We start from the raw sequence: 17,806 nt of genomic DNA, 5'->3' as shown, positions 1-17,806 counted from the left end.
GGTGCTGTAGTTATGGGGTCTGTTGGGGGTCACCCTCCCCCTCTCACTTTCTCACGCTCTTAAACTGATAGACATCCTAATGATAGTGCCGATAGCAAGGAACAGCAGGCACACAACCTCTTCTTCTAAAAGCCCCTATGATCATCTTTACAGACCCCTGAGAAGGGGCAGCTGGACCCAGAGGACAGTGGTTTGTCTGGGGTCAGACAGCTGTTAGAAACAGATGTTGTCTATTGTTTTGGGACTAGGAAATGGAATGAGGAGTGGATCCGGTTTCTGGAAGAGATCTCAGTGGGTCGGAAATCACTTCTTCCTTGGCCAGCCCACAAGTTCCAATTCTTGAGGTCCTTCTTGCAAGTGGCTGGCTGAGGATTTGCAGCCCTGTTTGAAGAGTCTCTAGGCTGAGAAGCTGACAGACTAGCAGAAGCTCATTGTTACATATTCAGAGAGAATTCAGCAGCTCCCCACCACACCATTTCTTGAGTGCTTCACTATGAACGCTACAACGCATTATTTAATTCCTCCCACTCTTAGAGGAAGCAACTAGCTCAGAGAAGTTTACCTACTAGGCCAAGACCCCTGACACACACACACACACACACACACACACACACACACCATGCCTTCTGGAAGCAGAGTTAGTCAGTAGGGGTGAATGATTTAGTAGCTCCATTCTTCAACCCTGTCAGTCAGGATTCTACCCACTAGCAATTGGCCTAAGGTCCCGGGCAACCCTGGTCTTCCCCTTCCCCTGCTTTCAGCCTACATGGCTTCAAACAGGCCTCATATTTCCTCAATGTGAAACTGCCTCAGCCATTTCCCGTCTCTGGGTCAGGTTCCTCATCCACAGTGGAAGCCAGTTGTTTTTGCCTTTTCTAAATAATGGTTCAATTTCCAAGAAAGACAGCCATCTCCGCACCGCTAATTCATGCTTTGAGTGGAACAGAGTCTACCCCTCTGCTGCCAATTCCTGTCTCAACTCTCTCTCATCTTAACCTACAAACACCCCAAATCAAACAGGTTTACATACAAAAAAAAAAAAAAAAAAAAAAAAGAAAGAAAGAAACACACACTGGAAATCGAACAGAGAGAAGCAAAGCCCACCTGGATTTTTACTTACTAGGTTGGCCCAGGGGTGTCTGTGTCATCTTAATTCTGAGAAGGCAAGTGTGGGTCACAGAGATGAGCGGTTTGGTTTAGGCACGGAAAATCCTGACGGTACAGCAGAGCCCAGAGTCTCTCTGCAGTTAGGACTATTCAGGTCCTTGCTTGCCTGCTAGGAAAACAGGTGGTGTGTTTTGAAAGCAGGTACCTAGGAGGGCGGGGCTGAGCCGGGGGCGTGTCCACAGCCGGGGGGGCGGGGCAGTCAATGGCTAGGTGACTCTGGCGCGTGCGCAAAATCCGGGAGCGGCGCCTGGGGCTGAGTCTCTCGTGGGTCTCTGGCAGAGGCCGGGCAGCAGCGTTCTTCCGCGCGCCCCGGGGCCCTAGCTTTGCTCGGGTCAGGCGCGGGGATCCACTATGAACCGGTGCGCCGAGGCGGCCGCAGTGGCGGCCACGGTGCCGGGCTCAGGCGTCGGGGACGCGGGGCTGCGGCCACCTATGGTGCCCCGCCAAGCGTCCTTTTTCCCGCCGCCAGTGCCCAACCCCTTCGTTCAGCAGACGCGGATCAGTGCGGCCCGACGGCTGCAGGTAGAGGCGCAGTGCGCACCGAGGCGGAGGGGATGTGGTCGGACCGAGGAGGCTGGGGAGGAGTCGTGCATCCCAGAGAGGAGCCACCTGAGGGCGTCTGGTCGGAGAGGGCGTCGGGTCTGAGAGGGAAGGTGTCCAAGAGGATCGCAGGTCTGAGGGAATATGAGGGAATCGTGGGACTGACGGAGGAGGCGTCTAAGAGGATTACGACTCTGAAGCTGGAGACGTCCGGGGAGATCAGAGGTCTGCCTCTGAGGGGCCAGTGTGTCTGGCTCAGGATTTGTGGGAGGAATTGAAACTCCGATGGGGTAGGCATCTGAGAAGACAGTGAGTCTGAAGGCGGAGGCTGTCTGAGGTGTGGAGTCTGATACGAGAAAGCATCTGAGGAAGAAAGAGCTGTGGGACTGACTGGGAAGGGTCATGAGGAGGCAGACAGGAGGATGTGAGAACTGGGGACACTGGGGGATGGGATGACCCGAGAGACGTGAAGGCAAGAAGGCGCAGATGTCAGCAAGGAAGATCCTATATCGGGGACTATTCTTTGCCTGAGAAGGGAAGGATGGGACAGAAACTTTTGTATCGAATTTTTTTGAAGCACAGACAGATTGAGAACTACCAGCTCTCAGCGTTCTCTCTTTTTTTAAAAATGCCCTTTGTAAAAAGGGGAGTCCGTCTGTACTGGGTAGAGTAAGCGAGGAGGCTGAGAACCTGGTCTATCCTTGGAAACACAGGTAAGGCTGTAGTGGTTTAATCGAGCAAGGACAACCGAGCTGTAATTAGGGACGCAAAGCAGAGATAACTGGCAGACCCATCAAGGCAGTCAAGAGGTTTGTTTTTTTTTTTTTTAAATTTGAATCAGTCTTCACTCAGCACCTTTTCTAGATTCAAAGATGACAGGAGAGGTAGCCACTGTTGAAAATGGCCACCACAAAGGAAGTTGTCTTTATCTCGCAAAGGACAGCTTTTACCATTAGTTCACTTTTTCGACTTCCTCTGTGGTGAGGATAGTGAATAGAGAACAAGATAGAGGATGAAAACGTTGACACTTCCCTGCCCATCTCATAATTTTTGTCATGTTGGATTGAAGTGATGGCTATTTTTGCATTGTTTTTGTATACAGCTCTAAGACTAGTGACCTCTCTAGAGGGGACCTGTGAAGCACCGAGCTAAGTGTGGGGTGGGTGGAGGTGGTAGTGGTTAGAATACTGGTAGTTGGGGAGGGGGGAGAGAAAGATAAAGGATGCAGAGAGAGTAAGTTTCCAAAGTTCCTCTTTATGCCTTGGATCATCTGCAACACTTGCAAGCACATTGCCATCCTTTAAAATGAACTTCAGACCAATAAGTTCTATTTAAATGAAGATGTACCTGTATCTTTGGGTGCAGAGTTTGGAGGGAGGCTCAAAGCGGCATATTTAAATCTCTGTAGTGTACCTTGAGTAGATTATTAGTTTTTAAAAATCTTCTAAGAGAGCTCTTTCTAAGAACTCCAATAGAACCACATATACTGCAAAGAGCACTGGCCACTTGTTAGTTCTGTAAATATGTCCTAGTCATTACCTCCCCTATTACATTCTCTCATCTGTTAAAATGAAACAATTCTTAAAAGGAGAATTAAATTAAATGAGGTAATATGTGGCATAATGTAGTTGGTTTGCTGATTTCTTTTTTCTGGTTTTTCAAGACAGGGTTTCTCTGTAGCTTTGGAGTCTGTCCTGGAAATCACTCTACTGTAGACCAGGCTGGCCTCAAACTCATAGAGATCCACCTGCTTCTGCCTCCCTAGTGCTGGGACTAAAGGCATGCACCACCACTGCCCATCTGGTTTGCTGATCTTAATATTGGCAATTCTGCTGTGTGTGTGTAATTGTATTTTATACTTGAAATTTGCTGCATAGATTAAATTGTTGTGATATAGTCAGGACATTCTCTCTCCCTTCCTTCCTTTCTCCATAATATCAGTGTTACCATAGGTGCTTCAGTAACATGAATAGCATGGATAAAGGAAAAATTTGAATAGGCATGGATAAAGTTCAATGTTTATTCTATCTAGTTAAAATACAGATATGTTATCACTTAGGTAAAACAGTGTACTTGGTTCAGGCTAAATTTAATATTGAATTATGATTGGTGACTTTTTAAAGATTATTGTCACTTGAGCATTTCATTACAGGGCTTATGGTTTAAATTTGCCTCTTTATGTATTTTTAAAAATTATTTATTTTTATTTTATGTGCATTGGTGTTTTGCCTGCATTATGCCTGTGCCAAGGTATTGGATCTCCTGGAATTGGAGTTACAGACAGTTATGAGTTGCCATGTGAGTGTTGGAAATTGAGCCCTGGTCCTCTGGAAGAGCAGTCAAATGCGCTTAACTGCTGAGCCATCTCTCTAGCCCCGATTTATGTATTTTTAAAAACTATTTAAGGGTCTTTTGCTACTTTGTGGTTTGGAAAAAAGTAGCCTAATTGTTATTGCTGCAATAGAATTTAGAATTAAAATGATTAGTTAAAATTATGGGGTTATTTGCTCATATCAAAAATATTTGTTTGCTGCCTATAATATAGTAAGTACAGATCTCTGGACATGTAGAGGTCAACAGAAAAGATCCTGTGCGCATGCTCTGGAGAGGTCCCAGGACACCCTAAGATTCATCTCTGACTGACCTGGGGGATCTGTATGATCAGGAATCAGCCTAAGTTTTAAACTGCCACTTGTATTGACACATACCTCAGTATGTACAGTGAAAACTCAGCCAGTACTGGGAGAGTTGTTAGTTCCTACACTAAAGGAAATTCCTGTATTCATTAACTATTTATCAAATTGATCAGAGGCTTCAGTAGCCACACATGACAAGGAATCTAATACAGAATTAAATTACAGAAGTCCCTAGCTAAATGGATCAATGGGAGAAAGCTGGGTTCAGAAACAAACATATGTCTATGGCCATTGATTTTTCTACAAGAGTGCTGGAGCAACTCAATGGAGAAAGACTTGTCTTTTCAATCAATGGGCTGGGATAAACGGATTAACGTGTACAAGAGAATTAAGCTCACGTAATGTCATATAAAACAGCCTAAGCTAATAAGAGAACTAAATATGAGAAAATATGAGAGTTAAAATAATGAAAGTCTTAAGAGAGAACAAAGGTGTAAATATTAATGAACTTGGATTAGTCATTCATTTCCTAGATAGACAATAAGCAAACACACACACAGACATGCACACACATACACACAGACACACACGCACACGAGGGGGGCAGGAGAAATCGTTAAATGGTATTGTCAAATTAAATGCTGTGTGTTTCAAAATATACAGGAAATTAAAGGATGCAAGGAGATGTATCAGTGGCTCAAGCCCTTGTCACAAGCATGAGAACCTGAGTTTGGGTCCCTGAAGCCCTTACACAAAGATGGGCAGGTGTGGTGCCTGTAATCCCATACTAATAAGGCAGAGACAGGATCCCTGAGGCAAGCCGGTCAGTTTGATTAGTCTAAAGTAGTGAGCTATGGGTTCAATAAGGGACCTTACCCCAGGAAATAAAGTGGAAACTGATCTACCATTAACTTTAGGCTTCCCTATGCACCCTACCTCCACCCGACATGAGCCCACAGCAAGCACGGACGCCGGGTATACATGTTTAATGAAAGAAGAAATTAAAGTGATCACCTAAAAGATTTGAGAAAATATTTTTACATAACATATCTGTTAAGGGTATAGTATCCAAAGTGTGTAAATCCCTCCTAGGACTCATTAATAAAAGGCAAGTCAATCTAGAAATCAGTACCAATGAGGAGAGGCTGCTGGAGAGATGGCTCACTTTGAAAAGGTGTTTGCTATCACACCTGATCACCCAGGTTCAATCCCATGACCCACATGGTGGAAACAGGACCGACTCCCGCAAGATAGCCTCTGTCCTTCACACATGCACTATATCACACAAGCTCCCCCCCCCCCACATACACATATACGCCCATACATACAAAATAGTAGATAAATGAATGAATATAATATACAAAGAAAACTTGACTTAGAGATTAAATGAAGATAGTTTTAGAAGGAAAATGGTGAGTGTGTGCTGTAGGAATGGTGTGAGGGCCCACAGTCTTGACTGAAGGTCAGACAATTCAGATCTGTCCTTGCCCCTCAAGGACAAACAAGACTGACCAGAGGTGTGGCTACTGTGTGCCTTACTCTTCAAAGGCCAGTCAACAGGATGTTGTTTTGACTTAGGGCGTGGTTACCAGGTGTTTTGAACGGTAAGAAGGTAATTAAGGTTCCTTGCTCTTCTTTTCTTGGGCGTCTTTTGTCCCTGCCCCTTTCGTTTGGGATATATAAGTTCATTACTGAGAGTAATTAAACTTGGGGCTTTTTGGCTTTTTTCTTTTGACTTGTATTTACTGGAGACCGCCATGCCCCACACCTGCACTCTGTCCTCTCTTTCTTTCCTCAGTCCACGCTCCCCTCCTCTGGAATGTGCGCTGCCTCAAAGTGGGGCCTGAAAATGGGGAATAGAAGTAAAAGTCCCTGACAGGACTGAACAGAAGAAACGGTAGATTGCCGGGCGGTGGTGGTGGTGGCGCACGCCTTTAATCCCAGCACTCGGGAGGCAGAGGCAGGCGGATCTCTGTGAGTTCGAGGCCAGCCTGGTCTACTGGAGCAAGTTCCCAGGACAGGCTCTAAAACTACAGAAAAACCTTGTCTCAAAAACAAACAAACAAACAATCAAACAAAAAACAAAACAAAAAAGAAAGAAAGGAAAAGAAATGGTAAACGGAGCCGCGTGTGAGCATGGTGTCTCACACTTTGATCCTAGTGCTCTGGAGGCAGAGGCAGGCAGATCCCATGAGGTGTAGGACAGACAGAGTTATGCAGAGAGACCCTGTCTCAAAAGCAAAGCAAATAAAAAAAAACAACAAAAAACTGCTTGGGGATTGGAGATGTGTGGCTCACTGGTGCCACAGTGTCAAACAGCTTGTGGCCCTGAATTCAGTATTCATTAAAAAAAAAAAAGCTGTGAAGATGGCTCTCAGCAAAAGTCTCATGCTGCAAAGTCTGACGATGTGCGTTGGTTTTCCCAGAACCTGTGTGGTAGAAACTGACTCTGAATTCCACACGTGTGCAGTAGTTTGCATACACACGTTCAAGCACACGTTTCACACACAAACACACATATGGGCACCATATACCACACACATACAAATAAATGAGTAGATGTGATTTTTGTAAAAGAAAGAGATAAAGAACATTTTTTCCAGTTGTAGGAACAGGCTAAATCATATTAGATCAAAGCACAAATCCACAGGAAAGAATGGAGAATTTTGGAAACGATACTTGGGAATTAGTAAATAAAACTCATTTTTTCTTCATCTTAATTTAATCAAAGAACTATAAAATATGACTATTTAATGCAGACATCTGACAGTATTTTCTTGAGTTTACATATATGTAGATGTGAAGCATCATGAAGAATTCTGAATGTTTGTCTTGCACTGTGGGTGAACTGGTTTTAATTCTGAGTTGTTATATATTAATGTATATGCTATAGTCCTCAGAGCAACTGCTGGCCAAAATTACAAGACAATTTAGCTAAGACAATTTAGGTGGCACACTGAGCTGGGCTAGTAAACAAGCAAACAAACAACAAAAATTCCACTTTGAGGATACTAACACTCATTTCTTAGTAACTGATAGAAAAAAAGCAGAGCAGAGATGATTATTAAAGTCTGGGAGTTGAAGAACAATAGTGAACATCTTTACTAAATGGACATTTGTAGGGTACTGTCTCCTGCAACTGCAGGATACTGAGTACTTTCCAAAACAGACCAACTGTTGGCAGAAAAGAAGTCTTGAAAATATCCAAGGATTGACATATTACAGAATATGTTCGCTGACTGTACCACATTATATTAGAGATCAAAAACTGACTGGGTAGGGTAGTGCACATATTTAATGCCAGCATTCAGGAGGCAGAGGCAGGCAGAGCTCTGTGGGCACAAGGCTAGCTGGTCTACATAGCAAGTTCAAAGGCTGCCAGGCTACTTAGGAGATCCTGTCTCGATGAATGAATAAATGAATGACTCATATTTGAAAAAAAAATCCCCATACATTTAAAAACCAATTTTGTATTTACATCAAACAATTGCAAAATAAAATGAGATAATCTTATATGTAATAGCAGCAAGAAGAATATTTAGAAGTATATTTAGTTAAAAACCGTGTCTGGTCTCTATACTAGAGACAAGAAAGTAGTGCTTCGAGAAATTGAGACATGTGAATGTAGTATATTTATGAATTGGAAAACCCAATTCATAAAAACCCAAACTTGTCATATTATCAGTATGACAAGTCCTTCCAGATTATCTCCAAATCCATTGCAATTTCAATAAAAGCGTGTGTGTGTGTGTGTGTGTGTGTGTGTGTGTGTGTGTGGTGTGTGTGTGTACCGAGGAATTCTAAACGTCTATGGAAATTTGAGAATCCAGAAATATCTTCAAATAAGGTGAAGAAGAAAAAAAATAGAGATCACACACAACCCTTTGAACTGAAGTCCTACTTGAAAACTGCAGCAACTAAGATAACTTGAATAGTGTGGGCATTTTTGCAAGTTGTTTGATGATGTTTAGGTTCTCATTGAGGACAATACAGACAGAAGACAGGTGGCGCTATTTGGATCATGTAATTAATTTATAGGAAAAAAGGGTTATTACACATAATGACTGTTCATCTAAAAGGCAGGATGGTGTAAGGATTAGGAGCAAAGGTTTTAAATATAAATTTGGTCCCACTTCTGTTGATATTAACACGATTTTATTGTGATTTAATTTATCCATGGCATTCTTTTCATGCAAAGCAATTTAAGATCTTAAGAACTAAATGAATCACTATGCCATATACCTGACACACAGTAATGTTTACCTATGATTTACTGGTCTTATTCATGTACTCTTTATTCTTATTTACTCTTTATTTTTATTCTATTCTCCAGTTCCTTATTGCTTAGTTACACGGCACTGGCAGACATGGGAAGCAGAACAATCCATCATTCACTAATGCTTTTATTCCCATTCTTCTTCCTGTGTAGCTTTTGGGAAACAGTATAACTGTCTTGTCTTGCTAGCATCTGCTTACTTTGTGTTTAGCTATGCTGGAACCAACTGCGGGCAGCTATACATGCTAGGCAAGCACTCTGGGACCAATTGTGGGAGCTATGCATGCTAGGCAACCACTCTGGGACCAACTGCAGGAGCTATGCATGCTAGGCAAGCACTTTCTCAATGAGGCATCGAGCTCCAGCTCCCTTCTCTTCCTAGCTTAGGCAGCGTTGAACTTGGTCTTCCTGCCTCAGCCTCTCCAGTAGCTAGAGCCAAAGGCTCGGCAGCACCTTCTGCGTTTGCAGGACTCTTCAGGATACCACTCCTCCAGGAAGCTTGTTCTGGCTCCTAAGTCACGCCACTTTTTCTTTGTTCTACCAGCATCCTCCATCCCCTCTCATGGACATCCAGATCAGAATCCCATGGTTCTCCTCACTGCTTCTTTTGCCTTTTGTATTATTGTTGTTTTGTTTCTTTGAGATGGGAATCTCATAATGTAGCCCCGATGACCCGGAACTCACTATGTAGACCAGGTTAGCCTCTAACTCATATAGATCCCATAAAAATCTGCCTGCCTCTACCTGGAGAATGCTGGGATTAACATAGTACAATGCCCAGCAAGTAGTAGCCCACTGAGATCAAATGTCATGTCATGTCATGTTGTGTGTGTGCGTGTGTGTGTGTGTGAGAGTAATACAAGACAGCATTTAATTCTTCCTTGAGTACATGCATGAAGCCAAAACTTTCCTATTATGTTTTTGTGTTTGGTAATGATATATTTAAATAACATCCATGTATCTTTTTTTTTTGTCAACTTTGATTTGCAGATTTTTCTTCTTGGAATTATTCTGCTTCCAGTCCGTGTAATATTGGTTGCATTAATTTTGTTACTGGCATGGCCATTTGCTGCAATTGCAACAGCATGCTGCCCTGAAAAGCTGACCCATCCTATCAGTGGTTGGAGGAGGTAAGAGATAATTATATCCAAATATTACACAAGTCAAAAATTTAAGATTTGATTATAGTTTCTTCAGTGACTATTTGATTATTCTTTCTTCAGTAGCTTGCTGCTTCTCAGTTTTCATAGTTTATATTTGTTGCTTGCATGGAAATGGCCTTGATTTTTTTTCAGAAATTATCACATAGGCACATTCTGATAATATTCAGTTCAAGGTATAATTTCTTTTCTCTCTCTCTCTCTCTCTATCTCTCTTTCTTTCTCTCTTTCTTCTTTTTGGGGGGCTTTTTTTGAGACAGGGTTTCTCTGTAGCTTTGGAGCCTATCCTGGAACTAGCTCTTGTAGACCAGGCTAGCCTTGAACTCACAGAAGTATAATTTCTTAATGTTAAAACATTTTGTTTTCTGAATTATTGTGAAGGATAGGCATCTTTGGTTGTGAAAGAGTCCCTGTGTTGTGTTTTTACATGGAATGAATGTCTCCAGTTGCTTCATGTACTAGAAGCTTTGTTGGCAGCTAATGGGAAGTGACTGTATCCTGAGGGCTGTGCCCTCATTAAAGGATTAATCTCTTGATGGATCCAAAATATGGTGGCATGATTAGGAGGTAGTGAAAATCTGGAAGGGCCTAGCCTAGTTGGAATAATTAGGTTACTAGGAGTGTGTCCTGGGGAAGGAGAGGCTAGCCCCTTTCTATATTCGCTTTCTGTGTTTCCGGTCTACTGTGAGGTGAGTAGCATCTGCCATATTCTCTCATTGTGAAGTCCCATTTCACCATGTCCCCGGAACACAACTGGTCACTGTAAACCGAAACCTCTAAAGCCACGAGCTAAAAGATGAATCTCTCTTCCTTCCTAGCTGCTTGTTTTGGGTCTTGTGATACACCAGTGCAGTCTGACTAATACAGTCTGTTGTTATTATCTGGAACATTATAGCTATAAAATACTTGGCTCTCTTTTGTCTTTCCAAATTTTCACATTTACTTTTCCTTCGAGGTAACAACAATGTGCCTTCTGCAATAATGCAGTTGAGTGGATTGATTATATTATTTTTTATTAATTATGTTAGTGGTAAATATTAACTTTAATTACCACTCAGCCTAGCATTTTTCAAATGTTAGCACTAAGGCGAATGGAACTGCTTTTCTAGAATTTCTAGAATTATCTAATTAGGATGGTTCTAGACTGCAGCCTGGGCAAGAATAACTAGAATATACTGGTGGAAGTCATTACTGTTTGGCAGGATCAGGTTATCACCATCCGTACCCTATTGCACATGGACCTGCTTGCTGTGCACGCCATGGATTCCAGTAGGTTGCAAATCCATGCATTTATTTTAGGGCACTGATGAACTCCTGAAGTCGTGCATGGTGTTTGTTGGCTCGCTTGCTTTTTCCAGATGCAAGGATGTGTTGTTCGTTCTAAGCAGATCTCAAATGCGGTTATGCCCTCCGAAATGACTGAGAAGTACTGCTCTACAGCTTTTAATAGAAGTGTGCGGTTTGCTGTTTGGTTCTTGTCCCAGGGAACACATGCAAATATGGAAGACAAGGCTGGTTTGAAGTGGAAATAAATGCAGTGCCGGCAACGCCCCAGAGAAAACTCAGTCCCTGCACATCGTCTTTCTGTTTTATAGCTCAAGGATGCACAGTATAAAGCAACGCTTCATGGGCTGCTTTCCGTGATTCACTCTGCTTTCAGATTCTTCCTTTGGTTTTTAGAGTCGCTGGCTCACAAAAATGTAGGGCGAGGGAAGGAATAGTTTAAGAATCTAGAAAAAAACTTAGAAAAAGCATTCTTTTCAATATTTTATTGATTTTGCTTTAGAAAACTTGTACTTTTGTCAGCTAAATCAGCATCTCCGTTTCCTCTCATGCAAATAATTTTGAAGTTATTATGTGGCCCAAGACTTTTAGCTATTAAACTTTTTCTTAATTGTGTATGTGCGTGCACATACTTGCGTTTGTATGTGTGCCGCAGCACGTATGTGGGTGTCAGAGGACATTTGGGAGTTGACTCTCATCTTTCCCCGTGTTTGAGGCATACTGTGTCATGTCTCTGTGATGAGAGCATAGTCCATGCTCACCAGCTCACTGTCTCCACCTCCCGTTTCTCTATAGATGTGCTCTGATTACAGATGCACCCTGCTGTAGCTGGCTTCTAAGTGGGTTCTGGAGCTCCAACTGAGTTCATCAGGTTTACCTGGCTCTTCCCCCCTGTGCATTTTAAAATACATGTAAATAGGAGTCATTAAGGGGTCTGACTTCTTGAAATATGTTTCTTAGAAGCTGTACCGCTATAGCTAAATAGCATGACAAGCACAGCAGAGCACTTTCTGTATGAGTAGAGTGCTCGCCTCTAGACTAAAGGTAGAGGTTGTCACTTACCCGTGCCCTCCGGAAAGCACTGTGCTTTACTGGGCCTCACTTCTTGGGAGGTGAGCACCGCAGAAGCTTCCTCCCTGGCTAGTTACTAGAAGACTTTCACTGGCTAACAAAATTAGAAACTCAGTGTTTCAAGTTCTTTCTAATACCTAGTAGGTGCTATATAGTCAGCAGTGTGTTCTGCATCTGCCGTTCAACAACTGTGGATCAAAGAGCTCAGAAGAAAGATTATATCTCTACTGAACATGGGTATACTGTTTGCTTATTAATGGTCCCTAAACAATATACTATAAGACCTATTTGCATAGCATTCATATTATCTTAGGTATATCAACACTCTAGAGGTGTTTGAAAGCCTGCAGGACAGTATGGATAGCATATGCATCATGTCATTATATGAAAGGCTTGTGCATTTGTGGATGTTGCTCTTTGCCAGGCTGTGGAGTCTGTTCTCCACAATTACTAAAGGATGGCTGTGCATATTTTATTTTACATTCCATGAAAAGCCGTATTGTTTTGTTAAGTAGAGATGTGAACAAAAGTCTATTCATTCAGATAGGACACTGATGACAGACCAAAGAGATGATTCTCCACCCAAGTCTAGCTTAGGGAACCAGTGCGTTTAATGGGGGATGCTTACTGTAGGATGGAGGAGAAGTTGCCTATGGAAGGTACAGTTAAGGGAGGCGAGGGCACCACAGAAAAGGTGTAAGCCCCACTTCTACCCCAGCAGTTGCTTTTTGCTCCTGTATCTGGAGGGAAGGATATATATAAGCGAGCCGTTAGCGAGCCTGAAGCTTCCATGCACTGCTTTCCGCGAGTCTTGTGAGCACTCTCTCCTCTCCATAAGGGAGTAGGGAGCACAGTGGGCCCAGTCTGTGAGGGGCTTGTCGGGATCATTACAACTGCTCTTTTTTCTTTTCTTTCTTTCTTTTTTTTTTTTTGTTTTTTTTTTTTGTTTTTCAGCACAGGGTTTCTCTGTGTAGCCCTAGCCATCCTGGAACTCAGTTTGTAGGTTTGTAGACCAGGCTGGCCTCAAATTTATGAGAGCCGCCTGCCTCTGCCTCCCAAGTGCTGGGATTAAAGGCGTGCACCACCACTCAGTTTACAGCTGTTCTTATTTCAAGACAGTAAGAGCCATGCCATGTCTGGGTGCTCCATAACATGTGTTTGCTCATATCCGAGGTGTCCATTCTGTGCTTTGGAATCTAAATGTCTATGAGATTATTTTTATTCTTTCTTTCTTTATTTATTTACTTTTATTTTATTCTTTTGTATTTTTTGAGATAGGGGTTCTTTGTGCAGCTTTGGAGCCTGTCCTGGAACTCAGATTCCCTGTTTATTTAAGTGTATTAATTAAGAGACTGGACTTTACTTGTCTTAAATGTCCAGCATAGATAGCTCTTTGCACAGTGTGGTGATAATCTTTTTTACACTATTTTGTGTGTATATGTGTGTATGCATGTGCACATATGCCACTGCACACATGCAGAGGTCATAGTTGGTTCCTTTCTACTTTGTGGGTCCTATATATTGAACGTAGGTCATCATACTTAGTGGCAAATGAATTTACCCGGTGAACCATCTTGCCAGCTCAGATAATTAATCTTTAATGTTAGTCTATCTTAAAATGTTTTTAAAAAGTAAATAAGGAGGCTTCTGGACTTTCTTGTGTATCTAAGTTCAGTGGAAGTGCAATTGTGAGTTTATTTATTATTTCTTATTTTATTTATTTTTATATCTTGATGTCTAAAGGCGGTCACGCTATGAGATTTATCTCTAAGAATTATTCCTAAATTAATTTAGCATGAGACTTCTTGTTTGGGTAGACAATAGCACATTCGTTTTGCAGGAGGAATTCATTCCCAAGATGACTGCTTCCTACGGCCAGTACTGATGTTGGTGATCTCAGTGTGGGATGTAGTTTGAAGATTCTTTATGATCATTTCAGGCTTAGAGAATAATGGAGTTCTTTATTAGCCATGCATCTTTGGATAAATTGCTTCTCTGTGCCTCAGTTCTCTCAGCTTCAAAATGAGGACATGGAAAGATGTCTCAAGGGTTAAGACTGTTGGCTGAAGACAACACTGGGTAGTTGACCATCCTTTGTAACTCAGCTTCAGGGAATCCGATACCCTCCTAGCTTCCCTGGGCGTCCATATGTCTGTGACATACACAGATAAAGCTACATATAAATAAGATTACATTTGGATAATGAGGTTAATGGGGCTGGGAAGATGGCTCAGAAGGTAAAGATGCTTGCTGCCAAGCCTGATAACCGGAGTTAGAGTGAAGCAAAGCCAAATGCGTCTTCTCTACCACTGTTTTCAAAGGAAGATTGCTCAGCCAGCTTTGAAGTTTCTGGGCCGTGCCTTGTTCTTCTCGATGGGGTTTATGGTGACCGTGAAGGGCAAGATCGCGAGCCCCTCAGAAGCACCCATTTTTGTTGTCGCCCCTCACTCAACGTTCTTCGATGGAATTGCCTGCGTTGTAGCGGGGCTGCCTTCTCTGGTGTCACGCAATGAGAATGCACAGACCCCTCTGGTTGGCAGTAAGTACCCGTAGGGTAACCGCTTAGATCTTATCACGTGCGCAGTTTAAGTAGAAAGAATTATGTATCATCATTTTCTGTATATTTATTTGCTTTCATTCCTGGGTATTCAACCCCTGATCTTGTACATGCAAGGCCAGTAGTCTAATACTGAGCGAAATTCCCAGCTAGTTGAAAATAAAACTTTAAAAGATTTTAAATGTATTCTCTTTTATTTAGATGAGCTACTCTACGTAAAGAAAAAAAAATTAGACATGTCTTCTAATCTTTAGACGCTTAGGGAACTTGTACTTTCACAATGCCGCCATATCTTTGTGTTCCTACATGTCATAAGGAAAATCAGATTTCAGACACTAAACATGTTTATTTATTTTTTTAAAGAATCTGAAAAACACAGGTTACATGCTATTGTACGAACCTCTCTTCATGGCATTAGGCTGATGAATGTGCTAAGTCTTTTCTTCCAGCTCTGTTTTCTAAATTATTGTGCCCCTATAGCTCCCCGAGGGACATTTGTGTAACTCCTTGAAAATTATGATGTGGAATAATAAGTGCTTCCTGCCATAAGAAATAATGAAGCGCGTGAAATGTTCTTCCTGCCAGATGCTACTATCTCTCCCCGAGGAATCAGTCTCCAAGTAACTGCTCCCGGTTGTCCCAAGGTTACCGCAAGCACCGAGTGCTGAGCGAGTGGGTGTGAAAGCTGCTGGATGTTGTCTTGGTGTTCCCCGGGAAGAACAGTAGTCCTTGTAGCTTTGACATTGAGTGCGGAAACTTCCTTTTCCTCAGCGTGCAACTAGCATGCTTTCTGCACTATGGCTTTTTCCTAAACGTTTCCGTTGCAGATCATTCACGTTTATTTAGCATGTGATGGGAAGCGATCTCTTCAGAAGGATTTCAGTAAAAATCAGTCATAATTGCCCTCTGCTCATGCACACTGTCCATTCATACTACAAGTGTTTAAGGTCCTCCTAAAATCAAACGTGATAGTTTGAAGCTTAGTCCCACAGTTTAACATCCACTAAGAGAAAAGACTCTTAGGAAACAAAAATTGTTTTTCCGCCCCTTCTACACCCCCATCCCTTCTGCTGACTTCTGTAAAATCAATGAAATAATACCCATCTCTGCATTTGACATTAGAATCTAACTAGGCAACTTCGAATTTGGTTTGAAAAGTATCATTCTTTTAGATTTGCTAACATTTTCATTTTCTGTAAACAGATTCTTTCAGTGTACCCGGTGTTAATGCCATGGTGGCTTAAGAAAAAAAAAATGACTGGCTGATGACTTTGTTTTCAAGGACTGTTACGGGCTGTGCAGCCAGTTTTGGTGTCCCGTGTTGACCCAGATTCCCGAAAAAACACAATAAATGAAATCAGAAAACGGGCGACATCCAGAGGGGAATGGCCCCAGGTAAGATGCAGGAGTCATTCATATACATCAAGAGCTTTTGTGCATCTGTAGACTTACTCATTCAGGTTCACAGAGAGCGAGATGTCATGCCACGTGTCCACAGCATAATAGACGCAGAGTAAACCAACCACTCAGTGTGAAGCCCCGCCCCTAGCACACACCATTCCCTTTTGGTCGCCAGGTATTTTCTTTGTGTCATAACAAATGATTCTCTGAATTTAATTCCTGTTAAGTAAAATAAATAGTTTCTATAATTTAATTCACTTGACTAAGTGTGCCAAACCTTTTCTGAATTATGTTTAAGTGGAGCTTTCCATTCAAGGGTACATGAAACTAGCCTGAAAATCTATCAGACCTCACCAACTCCCACCCCTTCCCTGGGAGGCCCTTGGAGGTCAGTACTGCATAGAGCAGGGATGATTGTGACAAACACCCATGTGTCTTTGTCTGGATGAAAGCACGTAATCTCTAGTGGACAGTGTACTACAGCGGTCGGCCCACCTATGGTATCACATAGACGTTAAGCACGTGATCTCTAGTGGACAGTGTGCTACAGCGGTCGGCCCACCTATGGTAGACATTCAAGTGCACCCACCCTGGAGGCTTTAGAAACCAAGGCAAAAAAGGTATAGCTTAAAAACAAGTGAGGTGGAATTTGGAAAAGTTAGACTTTCTCTTTGGCTCCAAGAACTAGGTCTAAGATTAGTAGGCGAGAGATAACAAGAAGATAGATTTCAGCTCTTTTTTTTTCTCGTTTTGCAGAACTTTTTCCCTGTCCGGGGATAAAAATGGCCTGATTTGCAATCCTTCTCAGGTCCTGAGTCCCAGCCACTTGGTGAGGGGAGGAGATAGGTGGAAATAATTTAAACATTAGAGCCACTAGGCTGTTTTGAGTGTTCCTTCTCTGAGATTTCTGACTCGCTTTGTTAGCATTCCTTGTTAGTAAGCTATTTGTGGGTTTATGCCAAGTAAAACTGTTGGCCATTGTGTCTGCTTGTCACAGGAAACCCATTTTATAAATTAGGGGATGGAATTCTGCCCACTCATTAATTTTTAGTTTGTAGTTTGAGCCAATGTTTTCCCTCTCTAATTACTACAGATCGTATATCACTAACTGCTTTGAGTACAGGGATTTGATTTGGTTTTATATACTTAGCAGCTTAACTCATGACTAAATTTTAAAAGCTTCAGAAAACCAATCTTGTATCTTAACTAATGGAGAAGAAGCTCACAATGCTTGTATGTCTTTCACAGAGAAAACGTCAGGTAGCACATTAGCAGCTAAAATGCCTCCTCAGGACAGGCAGAGCAAGCTATGAAGTCTGCTCCCACGATAGCCAAGGCAGCTGAGCAGAAGGCACGTCACAGGCATTTCCTCCTTTGTTCTCAAGGCCTCCCTGAAATATAGACTGGGAGTAAATAGCATTTCATGAGAAAGTTATAGCACAAATATTTCTTTAGGTTAAGGATATAACCTTGCTATATATGTCTTCTTTTAAATTTATTCAGATCGCTAATAAAAACATGCAGAAACAAATGTAAAAGAAGCAGAAGTAAGCCACATATTCTGTAAACTAAGAGTATTATTTATTTAAAGCTTTAATCATCTTCTAATTATTAGGACAGTCAAACTGTACCTCTTTTCGAGGAGGATGGAACAATCTGATTTCAGTTTTTGTTAGAATCATGAGTTAGCTTTTATTTAATTTTTGAAGCATTA

General features: G+C 42.1%; 1 protein-coding gene across 2 annotated transcripts in view; it reads left to right on the top strand.

The window, feature by feature from the left end:
* Window positions 1-1,443: 1,443 nt before the first annotated feature.
* The window catches only part of Lpcat2 (lysophosphatidylcholine acyltransferase 2), a 58,075-nt gene continuing 41,712 nt past the window's right edge, over window positions 1,444-17,806 (top strand). Inside the window, exons 1-4 of one of the 2 annotated variants that reach the window (XM_038312717.1) lie at window positions 1,444-1,689; window positions 9,610-9,749; window positions 14,456-14,673; window positions 15,974-16,086. In XM_038312717.1, coding sequence (XP_038168645.1) covers window positions 1,519-1,689; window positions 9,610-9,749; window positions 14,456-14,673; window positions 15,974-16,086 — 642 coding nt within the window. In that variant the 5' untranslated portion in view covers window positions 1,444-1,518. Of the gene's footprint in view, window positions 1,690-9,609; window positions 9,750-14,455; window positions 14,674-15,973; window positions 16,087-17,806 lie in introns of those variants that run through there. The other variant, XM_038312718.1, reaches the window with a different exon arrangement.

This window comes from Arvicola amphibius, chromosome 15, assembly GCF_903992535.2.
Source record: "Arvicola amphibius chromosome 15, mArvAmp1.2, whole genome shotgun sequence".
Lineage (NCBI taxonomy): Eukaryota > Metazoa > Chordata > Mammalia > Rodentia > Cricetidae > Arvicola > Arvicola amphibius.
This window is presented reverse-complemented; position numbering and strand designations above follow the sequence as displayed.